The sequence below is a fragment of the Glandiceps talaboti genome, chromosome 7, assembly GCF_964340395.1.
Source record: "Glandiceps talaboti chromosome 7, keGlaTala1.1, whole genome shotgun sequence".
Lineage (NCBI taxonomy): Eukaryota > Metazoa > Hemichordata > Enteropneusta > Spengelidae > Glandiceps > Glandiceps talaboti.
In genome coordinates, this window is record NC_135555.1 from 2907788 (window position 1) to 2927516 (window position 19729).

At 34.9% G+C, this 19729-nt stretch overlaps 1 protein-coding gene across 2 annotated transcripts in view; it reads right to left on the reverse strand.

The window, feature by feature from the left end:
* Positions 1-19729, reverse strand: part of LOC144437135 (zinc finger protein 236-like) — a 76155-nt gene that overhangs the window by 15246 nt on the left and 41180 nt on the right. For both annotated transcript variants that reach the window (XM_078125993.1, XM_078125994.1), the window contains exons 3-5: positions 3215-3351; positions 2129-2259; positions 915-1355 (exon numbers count right to left, since the gene is read on the reverse strand). In XM_078125993.1, coding sequence (XP_077982119.1) covers positions 915-1355; positions 2129-2259; positions 3215-3351 — 709 coding nt within the window. The remainder of the gene's footprint in view (positions 1-914; positions 1356-2128; positions 2260-3214; positions 3352-19729) is intronic.

Sequence of the window (19729 nt, forward strand, 5' to 3'; positions counted from 1 at the left end):
ACATGACATCTGTTCAGCCATGTTGGGGATTTCCTGCAAGGGTTTGTGGGAAAACTTTTTGTGATGACATCATTTTACCCTAACCTCTTTGTCTTCAAGGAATACAAAAAGTGTAACAAAGTAAAAATACACACAATATCACAAGAGAAATTTTAAACCCAAGTCACTCCATTTTTTGCTTAGGGTAATAATTTACTCTTTTCCAGGGTGAGGAATAAAATTCAAAATTCACTGTTTTTGTTTCAGAATAATTATTACTATTTCATCATGTGACTTGTGTGTACATAGTACACATCAGTTTTTCAGACAGAAAGTTCATAAATATTTGATAAGAAGATAAATAATTTGATGGCAAACGTAGAAGAAAATCAAATCTAGTCAGGTGTCATTTCATGTCAACCAGGTCTGCTAAATAAGATTCTACCAGTATATCATAGTTGGCTATAAAATACATCACTGTCATTCATAATTTATATCTAAACCATCATCTCATCCGTTTAGATCTGTTAAATTTTAATGTGAAATCACACCATGGAAGATTATTTTCATCTTAACACTCCTCTCAAACAAAAGACTACTATTCCATAATACAGGTAGTGAATCTTACGATGTCAAACCACTATAAACTGTCTTTGGGGATTTAACTTGAAAGTTGGAATCTTCCTAATCTGATTAAAATCTGACGTAGTGAAGTTTCCACAATTTCATTATTTACCTCCTACTTTTATTATCAGGGCGATTCTCAGTTTGACCCTACTGAACACAGGTTTGTCCCAAGATACTCTAGTTTGCTTTATCATGAGTAGGCTGCACGTTGGCCACCATATTTTAGAGTAATAAAGTCTATATCATTTGCTATTAGTGACCTGGCCATGAGCAATGTCAACAGCTGAACAATATTGACTGGTACATACCTTCAGGGTTGTCACTTGACTGCTGCTCAGACAACTCAAGAAGTTGTTGTATGACATCAGTAACAGCTGTTGAACTTTGACCTGAAGCAATATGGGTAATATCACCCCCCTTTGAAGGGTCTAGGCCTGACTTTAGAGGTGAGATCTGTACTTGTGTTGGAGGTGGTGCTTCTGAATGCATACGGCTAATGTGGGCATTGAGACTTCCAAGTTTCTTGAAGACACAGCTACATTCTTCACACTCATATGTCTTTTCCAAGGCTTTGTTTTCCGTATGTACTCTGGCAATGTGGGCTCGCAAGTTTCCCTTTTGTGAGAAGGCACCAGGACAGTATTCACAAATGTAGGGTTTTTCTCCAGTGTGTTTTACCATATGGACCTGTAAAGCACCTTTTTGGTTAAATGCCTTGCCACAGTCCTCACATTTGTATGGCCGTTCTCCTACAAAACCAAAGGATAAAATCAGTAACAAAGAGTGGAAATTTGGCGAGATTTCATAAAACAAAAAGGGGATGACAACAATCTCATTTATTGCCATGGCAACAGTTTAAGTTTTACTGACTTTTTGTATTACATATTGGAACACTGAACTAGTGATAGGCAAAGTGGGAGCCAAAATTTGATCATGGATGCCGATTTTATAGCAAGTACAGTGTCATTAACAAAATGTGTGTACAAGAATTCTAAATGTTCTTAAAGATCATTACAGTAGTGGATAGGCAATAGGCATGTTTTGATCCCCTGACTTAGCAGGTAAAACATACCTTTTAGAGATCATACATTCATCTGTAACTCTACTTTAAGAATAGCTACAAAAACTATTGTGTAGAGTGATGTAAAACATAAACAAAGAATTGATTCAAGGGTATAGAGATAGAAATTATGAGGTGCAGCCACTGGGATTATCAGCCAGAATCCCTGACTGTTAGCAGGTAAAATATACCCTTAGTGATCACATGTTCATCTCTAATTCTACAGAGAATATCTACATAAATCATTATATAAGATGAAACATGAACAAAGTTACAGAAGACAAATTTATATGTGTGTAGAGTAGCTTCCATATTACATATCATGCCTTGCAGACTCACACTATAAGAACTAAAGTGTCTAAAATACCCAGGACAGTATGTTAATCTGCTTATCAATCTTTTGCCTCAAACTCTGTCAGTATAGGTGTCTTTATAATATACCTGAACATTGTCTCAATTTACCTGTGTGGATCCTGATATGTCTCTCCAACTGACTGGGTTTTTGGAATGATTTGCCACAATGACAACACTCATTAGAAAAGGCTGACCTATCAATACTTCTCTTTTGATGCTTAGTCATCAGCAGGTTTGTCCTAGAAATAACAAGTTTAATGAAGCCATGATAAAACAAACAAATTAAAATGTTTGAGATAATGGTGGTGTACCTAACAGAGAGATATCACTCTATTGCATCAAACAGAATATCTCTTGTAAGACTTCATTAAGAAATTACTAAACGAGTCACTTTGCAGTGTTGCAGCCAGCCTTTTGAAAGAGTGGGACATAGTGTCCCGAACTTTCGTTTTTCTGGGTCATCATAAATTTTTTTGGAACATCATAAAAAAAAGTGCCAATGGTGTTGTAGCACAGCTGTACAGTTTTTAGAAAATATTTATCCACATGTTGATCCATGCTAGATATTTGATGAATGATTATGCAGTTGCTGGTATCAACCCTGTTGTTATCTATGCAGTATATGCGATTATTTGGCTATTGCTATAGGCGTGGTCATGTTGCTAAATGTGTTTGCATACAATTTTAGTGTGGGTCATCTATGACCTGTCACTTCCAAAATTGTGGGTCAGGTCCAAAAAATGTGTGTCAAATGACCCAAAAACCTCCTCTGGCTGCAACCATTTCTGCAATGGTGTTTTGGAAATATCACTTTTGTTGTGTTTCAGTGAGTTGATAGTGACCTGTTGAATACATCATTTTTAGACTTCATATGCATAGAAAAACATAAAAAGTTAAAGCCATTTTCTGAGAATGTTGATGAAGCACCATAATTTTAAGTCTTCCAGCTCATACTTTGATATGAATATTCAACATGAATAGTGAAATAAAACATGAATTTTTTACCTAAAAATATTCTAAAAGTTAAAAATTGTAGATATAATCTAATCACTGGAATATGATATAGTATTTTGACTGAAACACAAGAATTCTTAGTAGTAATACCACAACAATTCAGCACACATACAAAAAAGTAAAAAAAAGGACAACAATTTTCTCTCTCAAAATTTGATAATTGGATCTAATGTTACTCACCTTATCTTGTAATGGCTCTTCATATGCTCCTTGAGTAATGAAGTCCTGGTAAATTCCTTGGTACAAATCCTACAAGGATACACTCGTTCTCCAGCTTCTTCTTCCCGATGTTCCTGGATATGTCTGTCAAGCTCACTCTGAAAAACCACAAACAAACAAACAAAGCTGTCAACAATCACACTCACTCTGGAATAGCACAAACAAACAAACAAACAAACAGACAAACAAACAAAACTATCAACCATCAAACTCGCTCTGCAATAGCACAAACATACAAACACAAACATACAAACAAAGCTATCAACCATCAACCTCACACTGAAATATTCAAAACAAATCATTCAAATTTGGGTGTGGAATACAAGTAATCATAAATAGTACATATACACAATTACAACAAAAATATGGAAGGGGCATACGGAACTGGATCTTATATACACAGTTTTTGGATAATTTATGCTACATGTCAAAAAGTACCAATAGTATTGTATTGTACTATAAATTGGAACACATTGACCGTCGCGTCATCTCTTTAAATTGACAGATCTCGATACCTTGTATTAAGACATACAGCATTAATGATTTGATGATATAGTCCGTGTAAACTGTAATGTCAAGGAAACCTTTACTATGCCATATCCTGTGCTAACTATGATAGAAGACTATAATAATTGTCATTGGAGATATATAGGTATCAACATTGATGATGCACTAGCTGCAACTGGAAATTTTTTGTCAGGTACAATAACTTACTCGTAACATCGTACACTGAGAATAGTATTGCATCACCTTTGGGTAAATATATTTTTTGTAGCTGTCAATCAAATTGATTTTTAGGTCTACACCTAAAAATTCAGCGCCCTCTACGGTGATCACAAATTCCCATCTATTTCAGTACTGCTTATGGATAATATCAACCACTGATTAACATGAATTTATTGGTATTTAACAATTTTTAGAGAATGTACATTGTGGTCTTCTGACCAAAAAATGACATTCCAGTTACAACCTGAACATACAACAGAGTTTTAAAATTTCGACAGATTCAAAACTGAGCTTTCGCTCAAGATTTAAACTTGCCACTACACTATCTACAGATAATATTGACTGCTAAGTAACAGGTATGTTTTATTGTAAGTGACTGACCAATTTTTAATGAATATATCTTTGGTTACTTGATGAAAAATATCCCAGTTTCAGCTAGTGCAGATTTAACATTCAGACTGGAAAATAAATAGTTTAATTAATTTAGCTTTTGTTCTAAATATTTTTACCCAAGTAAAAACCCTATGATGTCAGCTTGTGTCACTTTGAACTTGTAGATAAGTAACTCAGCTGTCTGGGAGCTACATCATAGTGTAGGCTTACAAGTTTGTCATGCATGGAGTTTTATTTCCATAATACACAGACTACTTTATCTGTCAGGCGGCTGTATCATAGGGCTATGTTATAGGGGCTCACACAAGTTTGTAATGTAGGGAGTTTTATTTCCATAATACACAGACTACTTTATCTGTCAGGCGGTTGTATCATAGGGCTATGTTATAGGGGCTCACACAAGTTTGTAATGTAGGGAGTTTTACTTCCATAATACACAGACTACTTTATCTGTCAGGAGGCTGTATCATAGGGCTGTGTTATAGGTGCTTACATAAGTTTGTAAAGCAGGGTGTGTACAGTTCGTTGAACAAAAAATCACTATCGATCAATCTAGAAATTTTAAAAAGTGTCACTACTGACCTATCTATATTCTTCACACTTTGACCAAATGAGTTGAGGAATGAAACGATACAACTTTCAACACTAAAATGTGAAAATGGAAATCCATACAACATGAATTTCTTCACAAAAAGTGATAGGTATAAGTGCACGTAAGTGGTAATCTAAGTTTCCATGGAAACAGATCTCCACCTGTCATATATGAATGTGGTAAAATAAAGAAAATTAGGTCAATTTACAAAATGAACAAAACGATCTTTTTGTTCCATTGTCAATAATTTTTTAAGTGCTAAACTTCTGTAAATGGCCAACCTGAGATGTGAAGTATCAGTTATGATTTATGTATCCTTTCCCCTTGATAATATATCATAAGACCATATGCTTGACAATGATTCACTTGAAATGCTACATACATGAACGTTCCATCATCCTTTGTCTGTGTCACAACTTCTGAAATTTTCTTAGTATGATTTTGTCACATCCTTTAGTTATAGAGTTTCATAAAAATCTACAGCAACTGTAGCAATAATTAAATAAAGGGATATAAACTGAAAGACAGGGGTCCTAAATTTTCATTGAAAGATTACAATGCTGAGGTTTATACTGGCAAGATGACTCGATCTCCACAAACTGAGACAGCAACAAATAAACCATTATTGTTGCATTAACTTATCAGTGGATGTTGATGGGTGATTACACAGTCACATGAGAAATTCAGACTAGTGTAGTATTTGTGTGAACAGCTACATGTATTTTGTAGGAAACTTCCAGTATATTCATTGGGTGATTATATCCTCATTACTGAAGAACAGTTAACATCCATTTACATGTATGTAAAAACCTTCTACAGTATAATAGTAGTTTTAGTGTATATCAATCTAAATTAGCTTGTTGAAACTAAGGTTGCCACAGTCATACATGACTCAAATTCAATCTATTGTCAGTTTAATCTATCATTTTGATAGTCGAAACTAAGGTTGCCACAGTCATACATGACTCAAATTCAATCTATTGTCAGTTATGTCTACTGATTTTGATAGTTGAAACTAAGGTTGCCACAGTCATACATGATTAAAATTCAAACTATTGTCAGTTTAATCTATGATTTTGATAGTCAAAACTAAGGTTGCCACAGTCATATGTGACTCAAATTCAAACTATTGTCAGTTTAATCTATGATTTTGATAGTCAAAACTAAGGTTGCCACAGTCATATGTGACTCAAATTCAAACTATTGTCAGTTTAATCTATGATTTTGATAGTCGAAACTAAGGTTGCCACAGTCATATGTGACTCAAATTCAATCTATTGTCAGTTTAATCTATGATTTTGATAGTTGAAACTAAGGTTGCCACAGTCATAAGGGACAAGAGTAAAAGACTCAGTTATATCTATAGCTTTAGCTTGTCAAAACTATGTTTGCCACAGTCATACATACGTGACTCAAATTCACAATATATCAAGTCATTATATATGTATCTATAGGTCATAGTAAGATAATATGTAAAATGCTAGTTTTTATATAGTGCTTTCCCTCTGTGCTTAAAAGCAATTTACGATTAATACCTCTACCACGGACATATAATAGCATGACACCCTTACACTAAACTCCTTGGGAAGCATACAATCAACTACAGCCTCCTTAAATGCACATGAATTGTTGATTAAGCATTCATGTAAAAATCCCTATCCTACCAGTTTCCTTATAAATCCGGCCTATTGGGTATACATATATGTGCTGCCCTTTGGGGTAGGGTTTTTCGTCCTTGGTCTAAAATGGGTACTGTCTTTTTAGAGCTAATGAGTCTAAAATGGGGTCCAATTTTCACAATTTTTTATTTTATTTGGTCTAAAATGGGGTCTTGGACCTTAATAAATTCTCGATTAGTTCAAAATTTTCCGGGAATTTCCCTGGGAATCGGTGACTATGAGATAGCATACACACCCCCTGAAATGATTGTTCTTAGATATTGCCCCATAATGCATTGTTACGTTAACTGTGCATGTGCAGCACTGCAGTCATCTTTCAACATTGGTCTAAAATGGGGTCTTCTAAAAAGTTGAACGGTCTAAAATGGGGTCTGGGGTTGACAGCATTGGCCACACACCCCTACCAGACCTGGCCAGTGGTACCTCCCCCCCCCCCCAGCCACTCTAACCATTCAACCATCATGACTCCACAACCAGCAATCTACAGATTCCAAGCCAGCCACTCTAACCATTCAACCATAATGACTCTACAACTTCTGTTTGCATTGGCCATTACAGATGTTTCAGCCCACTTTACTGGAGACATTTGAAAGATATGCATTATACTTAAGTTGTTCTTATACATAATAACATATTGGTCATTAATTTATTTGGAGGTTTTTTCTTAGTACATAGTTACAAAAGAGTTTACAATAGTAATTCTATATCATCTATATGTATACACTGCAATAAGATTAATCGGATGTGACTGCCAAAGTATTTAATTGATCACTCTAGTCAACTCTCGATTTTCTTAGATGATAAGTGAAACATGCTAAAGTATCAATGATATATTGTAATAGTTAGCAGGCATTGAGGACGGTATCTTTTACCAATTACATCACTTACAACACTAATATGAATACCTGAAGTACGTAATCAAGCCATACCTACAATATTTTAACAATTGTACATATGATATCACAATCAATCAGAAAACAAGATGAGAACGATTTTTCCTTTATTGTCAATTTTTTCCATTTTAAGCATTTAAAAGGAAAGAATCAAGCAATAATATACCTTAGCCATATTTGGTGTAGAAATCTGATGACATGTTCTATAACAAGCTCTCACAGTTTGTCTGGGAATTGGGGATTTGAAATCCAATACCAATATGGTTCAGACCTACAGCTGCATATTACACGGATTGCATTTGACTATCTTCAGGGAATGCATGAGAGCATACTGGCTCCGGTGTGACAGAATGGAGGAGTTCTGCCTTTCTATAAAATACTTCAAAGCCATGCTTCAAAAATCCAAACCTGTCAATGGTACTTTGTTGCAATTGCTGAAGCACTATAATTTGCATATGGTGAATTCTATCATTTTTAGAAAAGAGTTCTCCTTTTCTATTGCATCTGCAGATCATTAAAATCATGATTTCCTCTGTTCTTATGCAGCCCTTTCGATCAAGGAACGAGAACATTAACCATTATTCTTTGAATTGCATTTGTGGCAATTCGACAGATTTCACAAAAACCCCTGGGGCTGAAGAGCATTTGAAAGGAGCACTTCCCACATTTTAGCACTTGCGAGAAGCTGTCATTTCCCGAACTACAAAAGCCTTTAACTTGTAATAGGAAATACTGAACATGTGAACAGAAAGCTTTTAATGATTCATCACTAGCTCAGCTACTCCCTCAAGCTCAAATCTTTTCTTGAAAATTAAGTCACACGCAAAACATGCATGTGGTCTGAACCAAGAAATACAGACACAGGTAGGCCTGGGGGATAGGGTCTTCATTGGGAGACCTTTACTTTCAATGCGTGGGTGATGGTGGCACCAGTCTAAATAAACGAGCTGTCAACTAAGGAACAAAACTAGAAATAAAGAAAGAAAATAAATGGAAATCTACATTGAAATACTAATATGCTAGAGAAAACACTTACATTTTTATGCTGTTGAGGATGCTACATGTATAAGATGAATTTTATCATAATTCAAAAACCATTGTTTAATGTTTTCTTCAAAAATTTGTATAGAAAATGTGTAACTGTAAGGTTGGTTTATTCCTATCATAAACCTTTACAGAAAAAACATTGATTGTGTACATACAAAGAATTAAGTTCTTAGCTAAGATGTTATCTAATTTTCATCATTACTAGTCATTTCTGAAATAGTGTCCTCTCTACCTTGGTGATGGTATTTTGGAACACACATGGGGGGGGGGGGGGGGGTACAGCAGAGGGTTATCTCACAACATCATCTCCAATAATGATGTTATCATAAGATTGAATGTTCATATAAATGATGATAAAATCTGGTCTGCGGACACAAAAATTTGAAATAAAATCCAAACGTTACCAATGATGGTGACAGATCGTGTCACTGAAAAGTTGTGATGCTCATCTCTTGAAATTTTGACTTTTGAATATTTATTTATTTGTTTTATTTATTTATTGCATCCCTTTTGTACCAGGGGTCACTAAGATTGTTAGGCGCAGCACTAACAAAAAAATTTAAATACATACACTACTAAAAAAGACAAGTAAAAAAACATATACAGGAGCAAAGTAATATGAATTACTTGTATTACTGTTCAACAAAATTTGAATGCCTTTCACCATGTTCCATTTCAGAATCAGATGAGCTCACATTTGCTATAATCAATCAGCTTTATGCAAGCTTTCACTAGTACCATACATTACAGGTAACTTTGCACCATTTTTGTTAAGAACGGAGACGGGTACTTTATCCTGTAACTTGCAATGTTGTACAACATTTGTTACGGTAAGACAGACATGTACTTGCAGCTTTGTACAACATTTGTTACGGTAACACAGACATTGTACTTCATCAAAGGCTGTCAACATGGACAATGGTATTAGTAGAATCCTGTCAGTAATCTAATCTTGTATGACAGGAAAAGTACAGTACATGATTGCTAGTTTCCTAAAGTTGTAAAACCGTGACTGAGCCATAAAAGGAGTGATGGGATATTCACTGGTTTCCTGCTCATAATTTAGGATTACCACAACTGTGTCATGATTAATTTTTATGCTTACATGTGTCACTAAGTTCTTACTGCTAAGATCAAAGTAATATACTACAGTCAAAAGGGGACATGATTTAGTGGCTATGGTGAACGTGTACACATACTGAAGGTTGGCCAAATTTGTCAATGTTACTAATTGTCTGTCATATGTACTTTACTGTGTTCTACTATATGACAGAGTCAAATAAGTTTGTGTATAAAAAACAGTATATACTTATAATGTTAAAGTTTTCTATCAATAGAGATATAAATATCCCCCTTCCACCCCCCCCTCCTTCCTCACAAATACATGCCCACCCACCACCAATCCACCCTACCTCACACATACATGCTCACCCACCACCACCACCACCACCACCACCAATCCACCCTACCTCACACATACAATGTACATGCCCACCCACCACCACCAATCCACACTCCCTCCCTCCCCATACAGGTACATGTATGCATACTTGACAAGCAAGTTAACTCAAGATCTCCATTTTGTCTATATTCATTGCAGTGCATTCATTGCCATAAATTGATAACTTGACAGTAATCTTGCCCTTGTTATTTATCTGAACTTATTTGCAACAAAACCTTTGCAAGCTATTATTACAGGTAGGAATATTTCATTTCCTCCATATTTGAGTATCATATGATCTCCAATTTTGAACATTAATTCATTGTTTGTCAGTGATAAGCTGAAATTTGAACTTGTTGTTAGCTGGCCTATTGATCCCTAAGGTTGTAAGATGTACACATACATGTACACTGGGCTGTATGTACTAGTAATATAGTATATAGTATATGTAAATAATAGTTCTGAGATAGTTATCAATTCAAAACCATCATTATGAATATACATTCCATTAACATTTTCCCACTACTTTCACTGTGCATAGTACATGTACCGTATATCTCATAACCTATATAGTCATATATTACAATCTACATTTTGTTTCATTAAACTCACTAGTCCATACAATATGCTGTGTTGGGGCACTCTTGCCCCTCTCAGAGAAAGCATGCTGTGTTAGGGTGCTTTGATCACCCTTGCCCCTCTCAGAGAAAGTATGCTGTGTTAGGGTGCCTTGATTACCCTTGCCCTTCTCAGAGAAAGTATGCTGTGTTAGGGTGCCTTGATCACCCTTGCCCTTCTCAGAGAAAGTATGCTGTGTTAGGGTGCCTTGATCACCCTTGCCCTTCTCAGAGAAGGTAATATGTTGTGTTGGGGTGTCCTTATCACCATTACCCCTCTCAGAGAAGGTACACTGTGTAGGAGCACCCTCATCATCCTTGCCCCTCCCAGAGAAGGTACGCTGTGTTGAGGTGCCCTTACCACTCTTGCTCGTTGCAGAGAATTTACATCGTGTTTGGGGGGAGGGTGTCCTCACCACCCTTGCCCCTCTCAATGAAGGGACACTGTGTCGGATTGTCCTCATCCTCATCAAATCAGCTTTGCCCCACTTAGATGGACGCTGATGGGGTTGGAACACAACACAACATATATTTATGTATACATGTCAATGTATCTTACAGTCTAATAATTAATTCACAACATACCCTGGCTAGTATGTGAATGAAACAACTAACAATGTATTAAGAAACAGTGGTTTTGCTATGGTTTGACAGTCCCTGTAATCAGTAACAGAAAGGGGAATATCTGGTACAATGGCATAATTTCCAAATATTGTACCATAATTTTGGTGGTTAACCAGGTTAAAGTGATAGGGGCAGTCACATAAATTTTACCTACTTTATGCAATTGTTAGCCAAAATGGAGTAAAATTAAATAGTAACAATCTATATTTCACATGAAAATTCAAACTGATACTGTGGAAATTTTCATTTTCACTCTGAAATTATTTGTTCTATTTAAATCAATGGTATTTTTTTTCCTTGAGAACAAATCATGCCATAATATGTTATACTTCTCAAATCATGGAAACTGAAGCCACATTTAACCGTTTTCAGAAAAAAATACGATCTCTTGAAATTTAACCATTCAATAGTACATTTACATACAGTGTACTAGACTCTTTTCTGTATAAATGACAACTGTTTCTAATTCCAAATAAAAACCCAGACTCAGACTGACATGGCAAATGTAGGTGTATAGTGTATTTGAAATTTTGGACAAATTGTCTCTGATCTAATAATCTGTCCAGTAAATTTCATTACCAAACAACATATTTAACTAACTCCACAATAATTTTGAGAATGATTATCGATGGTAGAAACTTTCCAAATTTAATCAAATCTTGAAGATGTCCATCAACTTTATTACATTTATGAGTACTGGGTAAAAAACATGGACCCACTGAAGTGACTAGTAATATCACTGACGCACTGAGAACAAACCTCTCGAACGGAAGAACTGTCGGCTACGGAAGAGTCGTATGTCAGGAAGTGTCTGGTTTTGAGGTTGGAACAAAACATGTAATCTTATCTCAAAAATTGATTTATTTGACTAGAGCAACAGATCTATAACAGGTGTACACTGAGGCAATATGAAATATAACACTCGGCATATTGGATAACCCACAGGCTGGTTTTAATGAATTTTTAAAGATTAAAGTTTAATATCGTTCTTCTGGTGAAGTCAGTCGGAAAAACACAGAGCAATACCCTGGAGATTTCCACATTTTCATCTGATTGTTTTATCTGTATTATGATATAATATACATCAATTTTGAGATGAAAACTAAATTTAGACATATATTAATTTTTAGTCATCTTTTCTATTTTTTTTACAAGTTCCCATATTTTGTAGTGCTTTCTGTCTTTGTTCTATTACTTTGTCTTTTTAGATCATATTCACTTTTAGTGTAGTAGACCTTTGCTGTCGATCACTAAATGTTTATTTGACTCACTTTTCATTTGTATTATATGACCGTCAAGAAGATCTCTCGTAAGGTGTCAAATTGTTGGTAAATAAAGCTGAACATAAACAGCAGGACTTGTCAATCATCTTTTCTTGTGAGTCACCACATTGTAAGAAATACAGGAACATTACAATTTGGTGGGTCACAGGACATTACTGTGTGTCAAATTTGGCCTAGCTGGTTGGTTGGGAGTGACATTTCAAGAGCATTGATACAAAATCATGAAAATGTAGCACTTTCATTTGTATTATGAATTTGAAACAAAAAATTTCATTAGTTTTCTACAAATATGAAGTAACAATTAGATATTATCCCTATATGTTTTGTTCATTCAGCCAAGGAAAATATGAGTGACCTAAGGGGCCTTGTCACTACAAGTTGAAAGACTAGAAGTAACAAACCCCCTAAGGTCATGAGTATTGAACTGAATGAAAGAACCAAATATTGGGAAATAATAAGAATATTCCATTTTGCTTACAGGTAAAATATTTTTTTTTTTCTTTTTTTTTCTTGAAATGATCACAAATTGCAGCTATTTTGGAATATACTCAAATAATAACTATGTTATTGCCAGTCCTCTTTCAAAAATTCATACATTTTCACTAGCTGTCAGACTAGTTTATCTCAAGAACCTCTCCCCACCAATAACTCTTAAGTCTCTGGGCCATATATACATGGGCTTGATGTCTGTATGTAAACAGTCCTGAAAAGGTACAGACCTGATTATATACTTATTTGTTGACAAGTTATAAATTAGTGGGATATTAATAGAGATTGACCACTAATAGGTAATCCTATATCCCTAAGTACACACACAGACACACACACACACAGACAGACACATACACAGACAGACACACACAGACACGCGCGCGCATGCACGCACGCATGCACACACACACACACACACACACACACACACACACACACACACACACACACACACACACATGTCACTATTTTTTTCTAAATCCTTCAAGTTATATAGCTCCAGGTTTTCAGGCCTTGAAAAATATATATAAAATCTCGAAAGAAAAAAATATGACCTTTGAGTTTCACCTTGATTATACAGCTCCCTTTTGGATTTATAATCAGTAACACCTTTCCTTATACATATGTAATAGGTAAATTACAGTGAGCATGAAAAATGTCAAAATTAGCACCATTATCCATACAACATAGATTTCAAACAGGGAAGCCGAGCCAATTTACTCCAGAAAATCTCTAAGTCAGGTTTTCAAACTTGATGGGAGGACCCTAGAGGTGAAACCATGCGTGCTATACACTATAATCCAACCGTTTCATTAATTTAATTTGATTTCAAATAATGAGATGAACAAAGCGACTGCCCCCTGGCTGGCTACATGGGTATACCCTGAATACATTTAATTCTGAATGGTTTATCTTGACATGAAAAGGCTGCGTGACTTTTAAAGTATACACAACGGTGAAATGATGTGGGGTTTTTTTTTGTATGTTAGCTCGAAAAGCTATAAGTATAATCAATATATGTGCAACTAAAGTGAAACCCAAACTTTGAGTTTTTAAGATTCACAAATCCATATAATCTCTTATGAAATATTCATCAGTATATTATAATGGAAAGCTTTCAAAAATTCACTACCAAATGAGTCATTGGTTTTTAATGAAGTAAAATTCATGTTTTATATATCCGTATGCATACATAGATAGTTGATATTAGATTATCAATTATGACTTTAGAGTAGAAACTTTTTTTCTTTTGTTTACTAAGGTTCAAAATAAGTAGTATGTTATCACTGAACCAGTCACATGGGATCACATCCTATAGGTTATAAGTGTTAGAAATACTGTGGGGGGTTGTCTGATTACATGAAAGAGAAGTCTGTTAGGATGTCATTTGGTAATAATTATCATACCTATGCCAACGTTAGGTAAACAAAGCAGTAATGTAATTACATGGTGATATCATGGAATTTCATTTTACAAATTGATACCGAACTCCTTTGATCGACATTCTAATAGATATGTGCAAACCTAATTACTACATTACAGTGAAGTGATCAGTTTTGTGTCGGAAATTGTTCAAAGTTGGGTCAGCTAGCATACACACTGTTTTAGTAAATATGAAGTTCTGTACATCATCACTAAATGTGGGTCAGTCAGATATTGTAATGGATGTATCTGGTCGGCTTGTTTAATAGTGATAGATATACAGATGTCAAAGGTGAGAGTTCATTGAGGGAACATTCCCTGTGACTTAAGGTTAATAAGACAAGACACTCTAAGGTATTACACACGTGTACATGCTTTAGGGGTGGTCTCAGATTATTGCATAAGATCTGAAAGAAAAAAAATTATGCTATCTCCAGGATGGGTTTTCAATTCACTTTGCAAACCTCATCTCAACACCGATCAGCTCACATTGTCATTTTAACGTTTTTTTAGGTTTGTGTGTGTGTGTGTGTGTGTGTGTGTGTGTGTGTGTGTGTGTGTGTGTGTGTGTGTGTGTGTGTGTGTGTGTGTCTGTGTTTGTGTGGGTGGGTGCATATGTACTTTACACCTAGAATGGTTATTCTGTGTCTAAACATATTCATCCTCCTCATCAAAAAATATGAAAACAGATTTAAAAAGCATTGCTCCAGGCTCTTTGTTTTACTATGGTTTGAAACCTCACCAAGAAGACTGAATAAACTCATCAAATTATCATTCAAAACAAAAGATGAAAAAAAACCATGAGATTATCATCCAGGTGAGCCCTTGAAAGTTGATAGATTATTGGTAAGTCCATTAAAGTGTGACCCTATCATGACCTCACCAGGTATGTGACGCTTAACTTGCATACTGACAAATCACATAAAACCTTTTGTAAGTCTGTGTCTCTCTGCCAAGTATGCCATGCTAGCATACTGACATTACATCATATAAAACCTGGTTTGTGTCGCTCTGCCAGGGTTACAAGAGGTCAAAATTTGGATGTTAATTGTGTGTTTTATGGATGTCAAGCTTGGTTAGTCATTCAGAAACTTGAAGATAAGGAACATTGCTAGATCTATCACCACTGTACAATAACCAGTAATACCCTATAGCCTTACATGACATGTGTAGAATCTTGTCAATATTTAAAGACAATTGCATTACTTATATTGGAAGAATTTTGAAATAATTCATCTGTGTTTATGTTTAATATACACTTTCATTATATTGGAATTCAAGAAATAAAGTAATAATATTCTTCATATATATATATATTTCACACTGAACTTATTCCTCTATTGACAACAAGAACCTGAACAAATTATTTCTCACCAGTACATAATGTCTGTACAACAAAACAGTTCTTTTTTAGGCACATGTGATATCTCACATCAACCAAATGTTAAAGGAATGCCTTCTGTTAGGATTATTGTTCCTAAATCCTTTTGTTATCATTGACATATCTACCAAATTATATGAAATTTGACACATGCATATAAGATGTGTGTGTTTTGTCATAGTCAATATATAAAGTCTGCAGATAATCTTTGAAGCATTCACTATGCAAATGAATAAATGAAATTAAAAACTATATAATCAAGTGACATCAAACATCATTAAAATCATTAATTATGCAAATGACTCAATAACATAAGAAACTACATCACCAAGCAATATGGGATACTGCACTTCAATGTCATCAATTATTTATTTATGTAATTTGAAGCTTGCATCCTCAAAATTGACTAATTGTCAAAAATAATTAATTATGCAAATAACTGTTAAAAACTAAAAGCTACATCAACAAGCTTTACAGGAGGCATAGTATTGTTGATGTATGTACTACCTTACATGTAATGTGAAGGTTGTATTCTTAAGATATAGTCTAATTAGTGAAAGTAATCAATTATGCAAATGTATCATTAATATTCACAGGATGTTTACCAAAATCTAATCAGTTTTTTTCATTGGCATCAGGAAGATGTTTCCCAAGTTTCATTAGAATTGATGCTGTTGTTTTTGAGATATCTTGCACAGACAGACAGACAGACAGACAGATACACACACAGACACAGACTGACAGATACACAGAGACAGACAGACAGACAGACAGACAGATACACAGACAGACAGACAGACTGACAGATACACACATAGACACAGACAGACAGATTGACAGACACAGACAGAGACAGAGACAGAGACAAAGACTGAGACAGAGACAGACATAGACACAGACAGAGACACAGAGTCAAACAAAGCCATTTCATTATCATAGTTTCCTTACGGAAGATCAAAAGAGAACTACATGTATACACACACACATACATATATGATTGTACACAATCTTACAATAGAACAGTAGGCTACAATTAAATACTATTCCACAATATTTGTCTTCATTCAGCCAAGGAAGATATCCAAGACCTAAGGGCCCTTGTCACAAAGACAAGTTACTGTGACAAAAACCTTCAGTCGTAAGTATTTTCCAGCTGAATGAAAAAAGATATTGGGAATAATATGACTATACATGTATCTCCTCAAGCATAATTCATGACAATTCCTAGACTATAGTGGTCATATTTTGAGTACTGCATAACCAGTGACATAAATACAAGTTGTCTTGATAAAGATTGAATTGGGTATGAAAAACCGTTATTTTTGTTGAAACATGTTCAACCCGGCATATATATGTGTGGTATAATTAGATGTTATTCCCCAATATTTTTCTTCGTTCAGCCAAGGAAAATATGAGTCACCTAAGGGACCTTTATCTCTACTCGTCTAGCGACTCATAGTGACAACCCTTAGGTCACAAGTATTTTCCAACTAAATAAAGAAATATATTGGAGAATATTAAACATAATTATACTAGCACCAGTAATATCAAAGAGAAATCGGAGAAAGTAATGATATTTTTTGAACGTTTTGACTAATATTTTGAACACAGCACAACCAGTGACTATTACATGCACGTTATCATGACATAGTCGTGACGCAGAGCGACCAGAGTATATATTCCATATTTTTTGTTCTGCTCATGCATGGCCATATGGATGACAAATTGATAGTGCTTTAGGATCTTTTAATTAATAAAATAACTCTACTTTGTTTTCTTGCTTGAAAAAAAGATTGTGAAACAACATATACTGAAACAAGTCCGTGTTTGTAACTCAATAAAATGTAAAATAGTTCAAAAGTGTCTAAATGTTATTGTACGAAGAATATCACACATTTTACATGTTGTCATGACGTAGAACAACTAGAGTATATATTCCATATTTTATGTTCTAAATGGTTCATGTATGGTATAATACTAGATAGTATATTATTGAGATCGACTGATTAACATCATAGGGCAGTGAATATCAATATGTAAATATTGAACTTGTTCACTCAGACTGGATTCTTCATTGCATGAATCTAATAATGTGGCATAACCATTCATTGTTCCAGACAGTGTTCATACTTGGTTATATACATTTTCCACATCAAATACCCTCCACAAATCTTCAAAGCCATTTGCCAGGTTGTTTTGTGGTCAACGAGATATATAACTATATTTCACCAACAAACTGCCCCTTTCACTCATCACCACAGACAATCTACTTGTAAGGCATTGGCAATTATCAACATTTCCTGGCTTTCTGTTCATAAATCACATTTCACAAGAATTCCACGGAATAAATGGAATTTTTCAGAGATTTTCCAGGGGTGGTTGAAATAAAATGACTTTCCAGTAGTGTATGAATTGTGCAAGGATATTATTAAGTTTTAGTTACAGCCTCATCGTAGTAATTAAGTCACACAATTTCGTACGTTCTTGAAATTAGACAAATTTGAATAGATTCAGCTGAACGAACACATCAAACATTATGGGATAGTGGGATTAATTCCTGATCTTGTCACCTCAAAAATAATAAACCAGGAATTTGAAAAGAGACTGGAGGGGAGGGGCAAGAGGTTGAACGTAAGGAGTGATTAGCTAAAACCCAATCAAGTTCTATAATGTGAGTTTGGCTGAGTTGAAGCTTCATAAGAATAGCTTACAGCCTGCACTACTATGACTGTCAATTATACAGAAAACAAATTTGTGGTGGGTTTTTTATGCAAGCTTTTGACTTATCTAGCTGTAAAGCATTATATATGAGGCAAGCATTACAAAAATAGTTTCCTCGCAGAGTCCCCTGGACACGAATGTTACTGTGTAAGTGTTACTTTGGTGATTATTTGTCAGAACTACATGTATGAAACTGAATGGGACAAGTATATGTAAACATGTATAATATCCAAGATTAAATATCAACTGACACGAGAGTTTGGTGAGTGAATGTGTCCACAGTCTGTCGGGTATATGTATGTATCAATAACATGTGCGGGACTGGGTGTAGATTCTTGACAGGGTGAGTGGGTATGTCTATATGTGTGTGTGTATGTGTGTGTGTGTGTGCATCTATATGTACATTGTATGTATGTACATTGTATGTATGTATGTATGTATGTATGTATGTGTGTGTGTGTGTGTGTGTGTGTGTGTGTATGTATGTATGTATGTATGTATGTATGTATGTATGTATGTATGTATGTATGTATGATGTATGTATGTATGTATGTATGTATGTATGTATGTATGTATGTATGTATGTATGTATGTATGTATGTATGTATGTATGTATGTATGTATGTATGTGTGTATCATCTCATATTTGTTCCCAATAATTGTGTATTGTCTATTCCTGTTACTGCTTCACCTATTATGACACAGTACTGCTTGCTTCAAGGCAATGATAAGGAGGAAGAAATAGTCTGAATTGCAACTACGACATGTCTTGATGTTTAGAAGATCTCTAAATGATTCATACTTTGTATTCATTGCCTAGTCTACTAGCAATTAGAGTGTACTCGACTAAACTGCTTTAAATGTTACAAGTCGTGGTTTCCTTCACCAGCTGACATATTTGTCACTACGACTGATTTACTCTGCTTATTTAGTATTCATCACCTTACACAGGTTGACACTTGATGATCTTAACAAAGACAATTGGTCTCCCCTTGAAAACTACACTTCGGGTGGTAACATCGTTATTTTCAACCCCCTGAAGAGAACTATCTGATTCCTCGAAGGCTAGCGTGCACCACTACGCTATCGATGAACCAAGTATGACATACATCAGCAATGATTTATGGCAGCATTAGAAGGATGGCAAACTTTCTTGGGAGATACA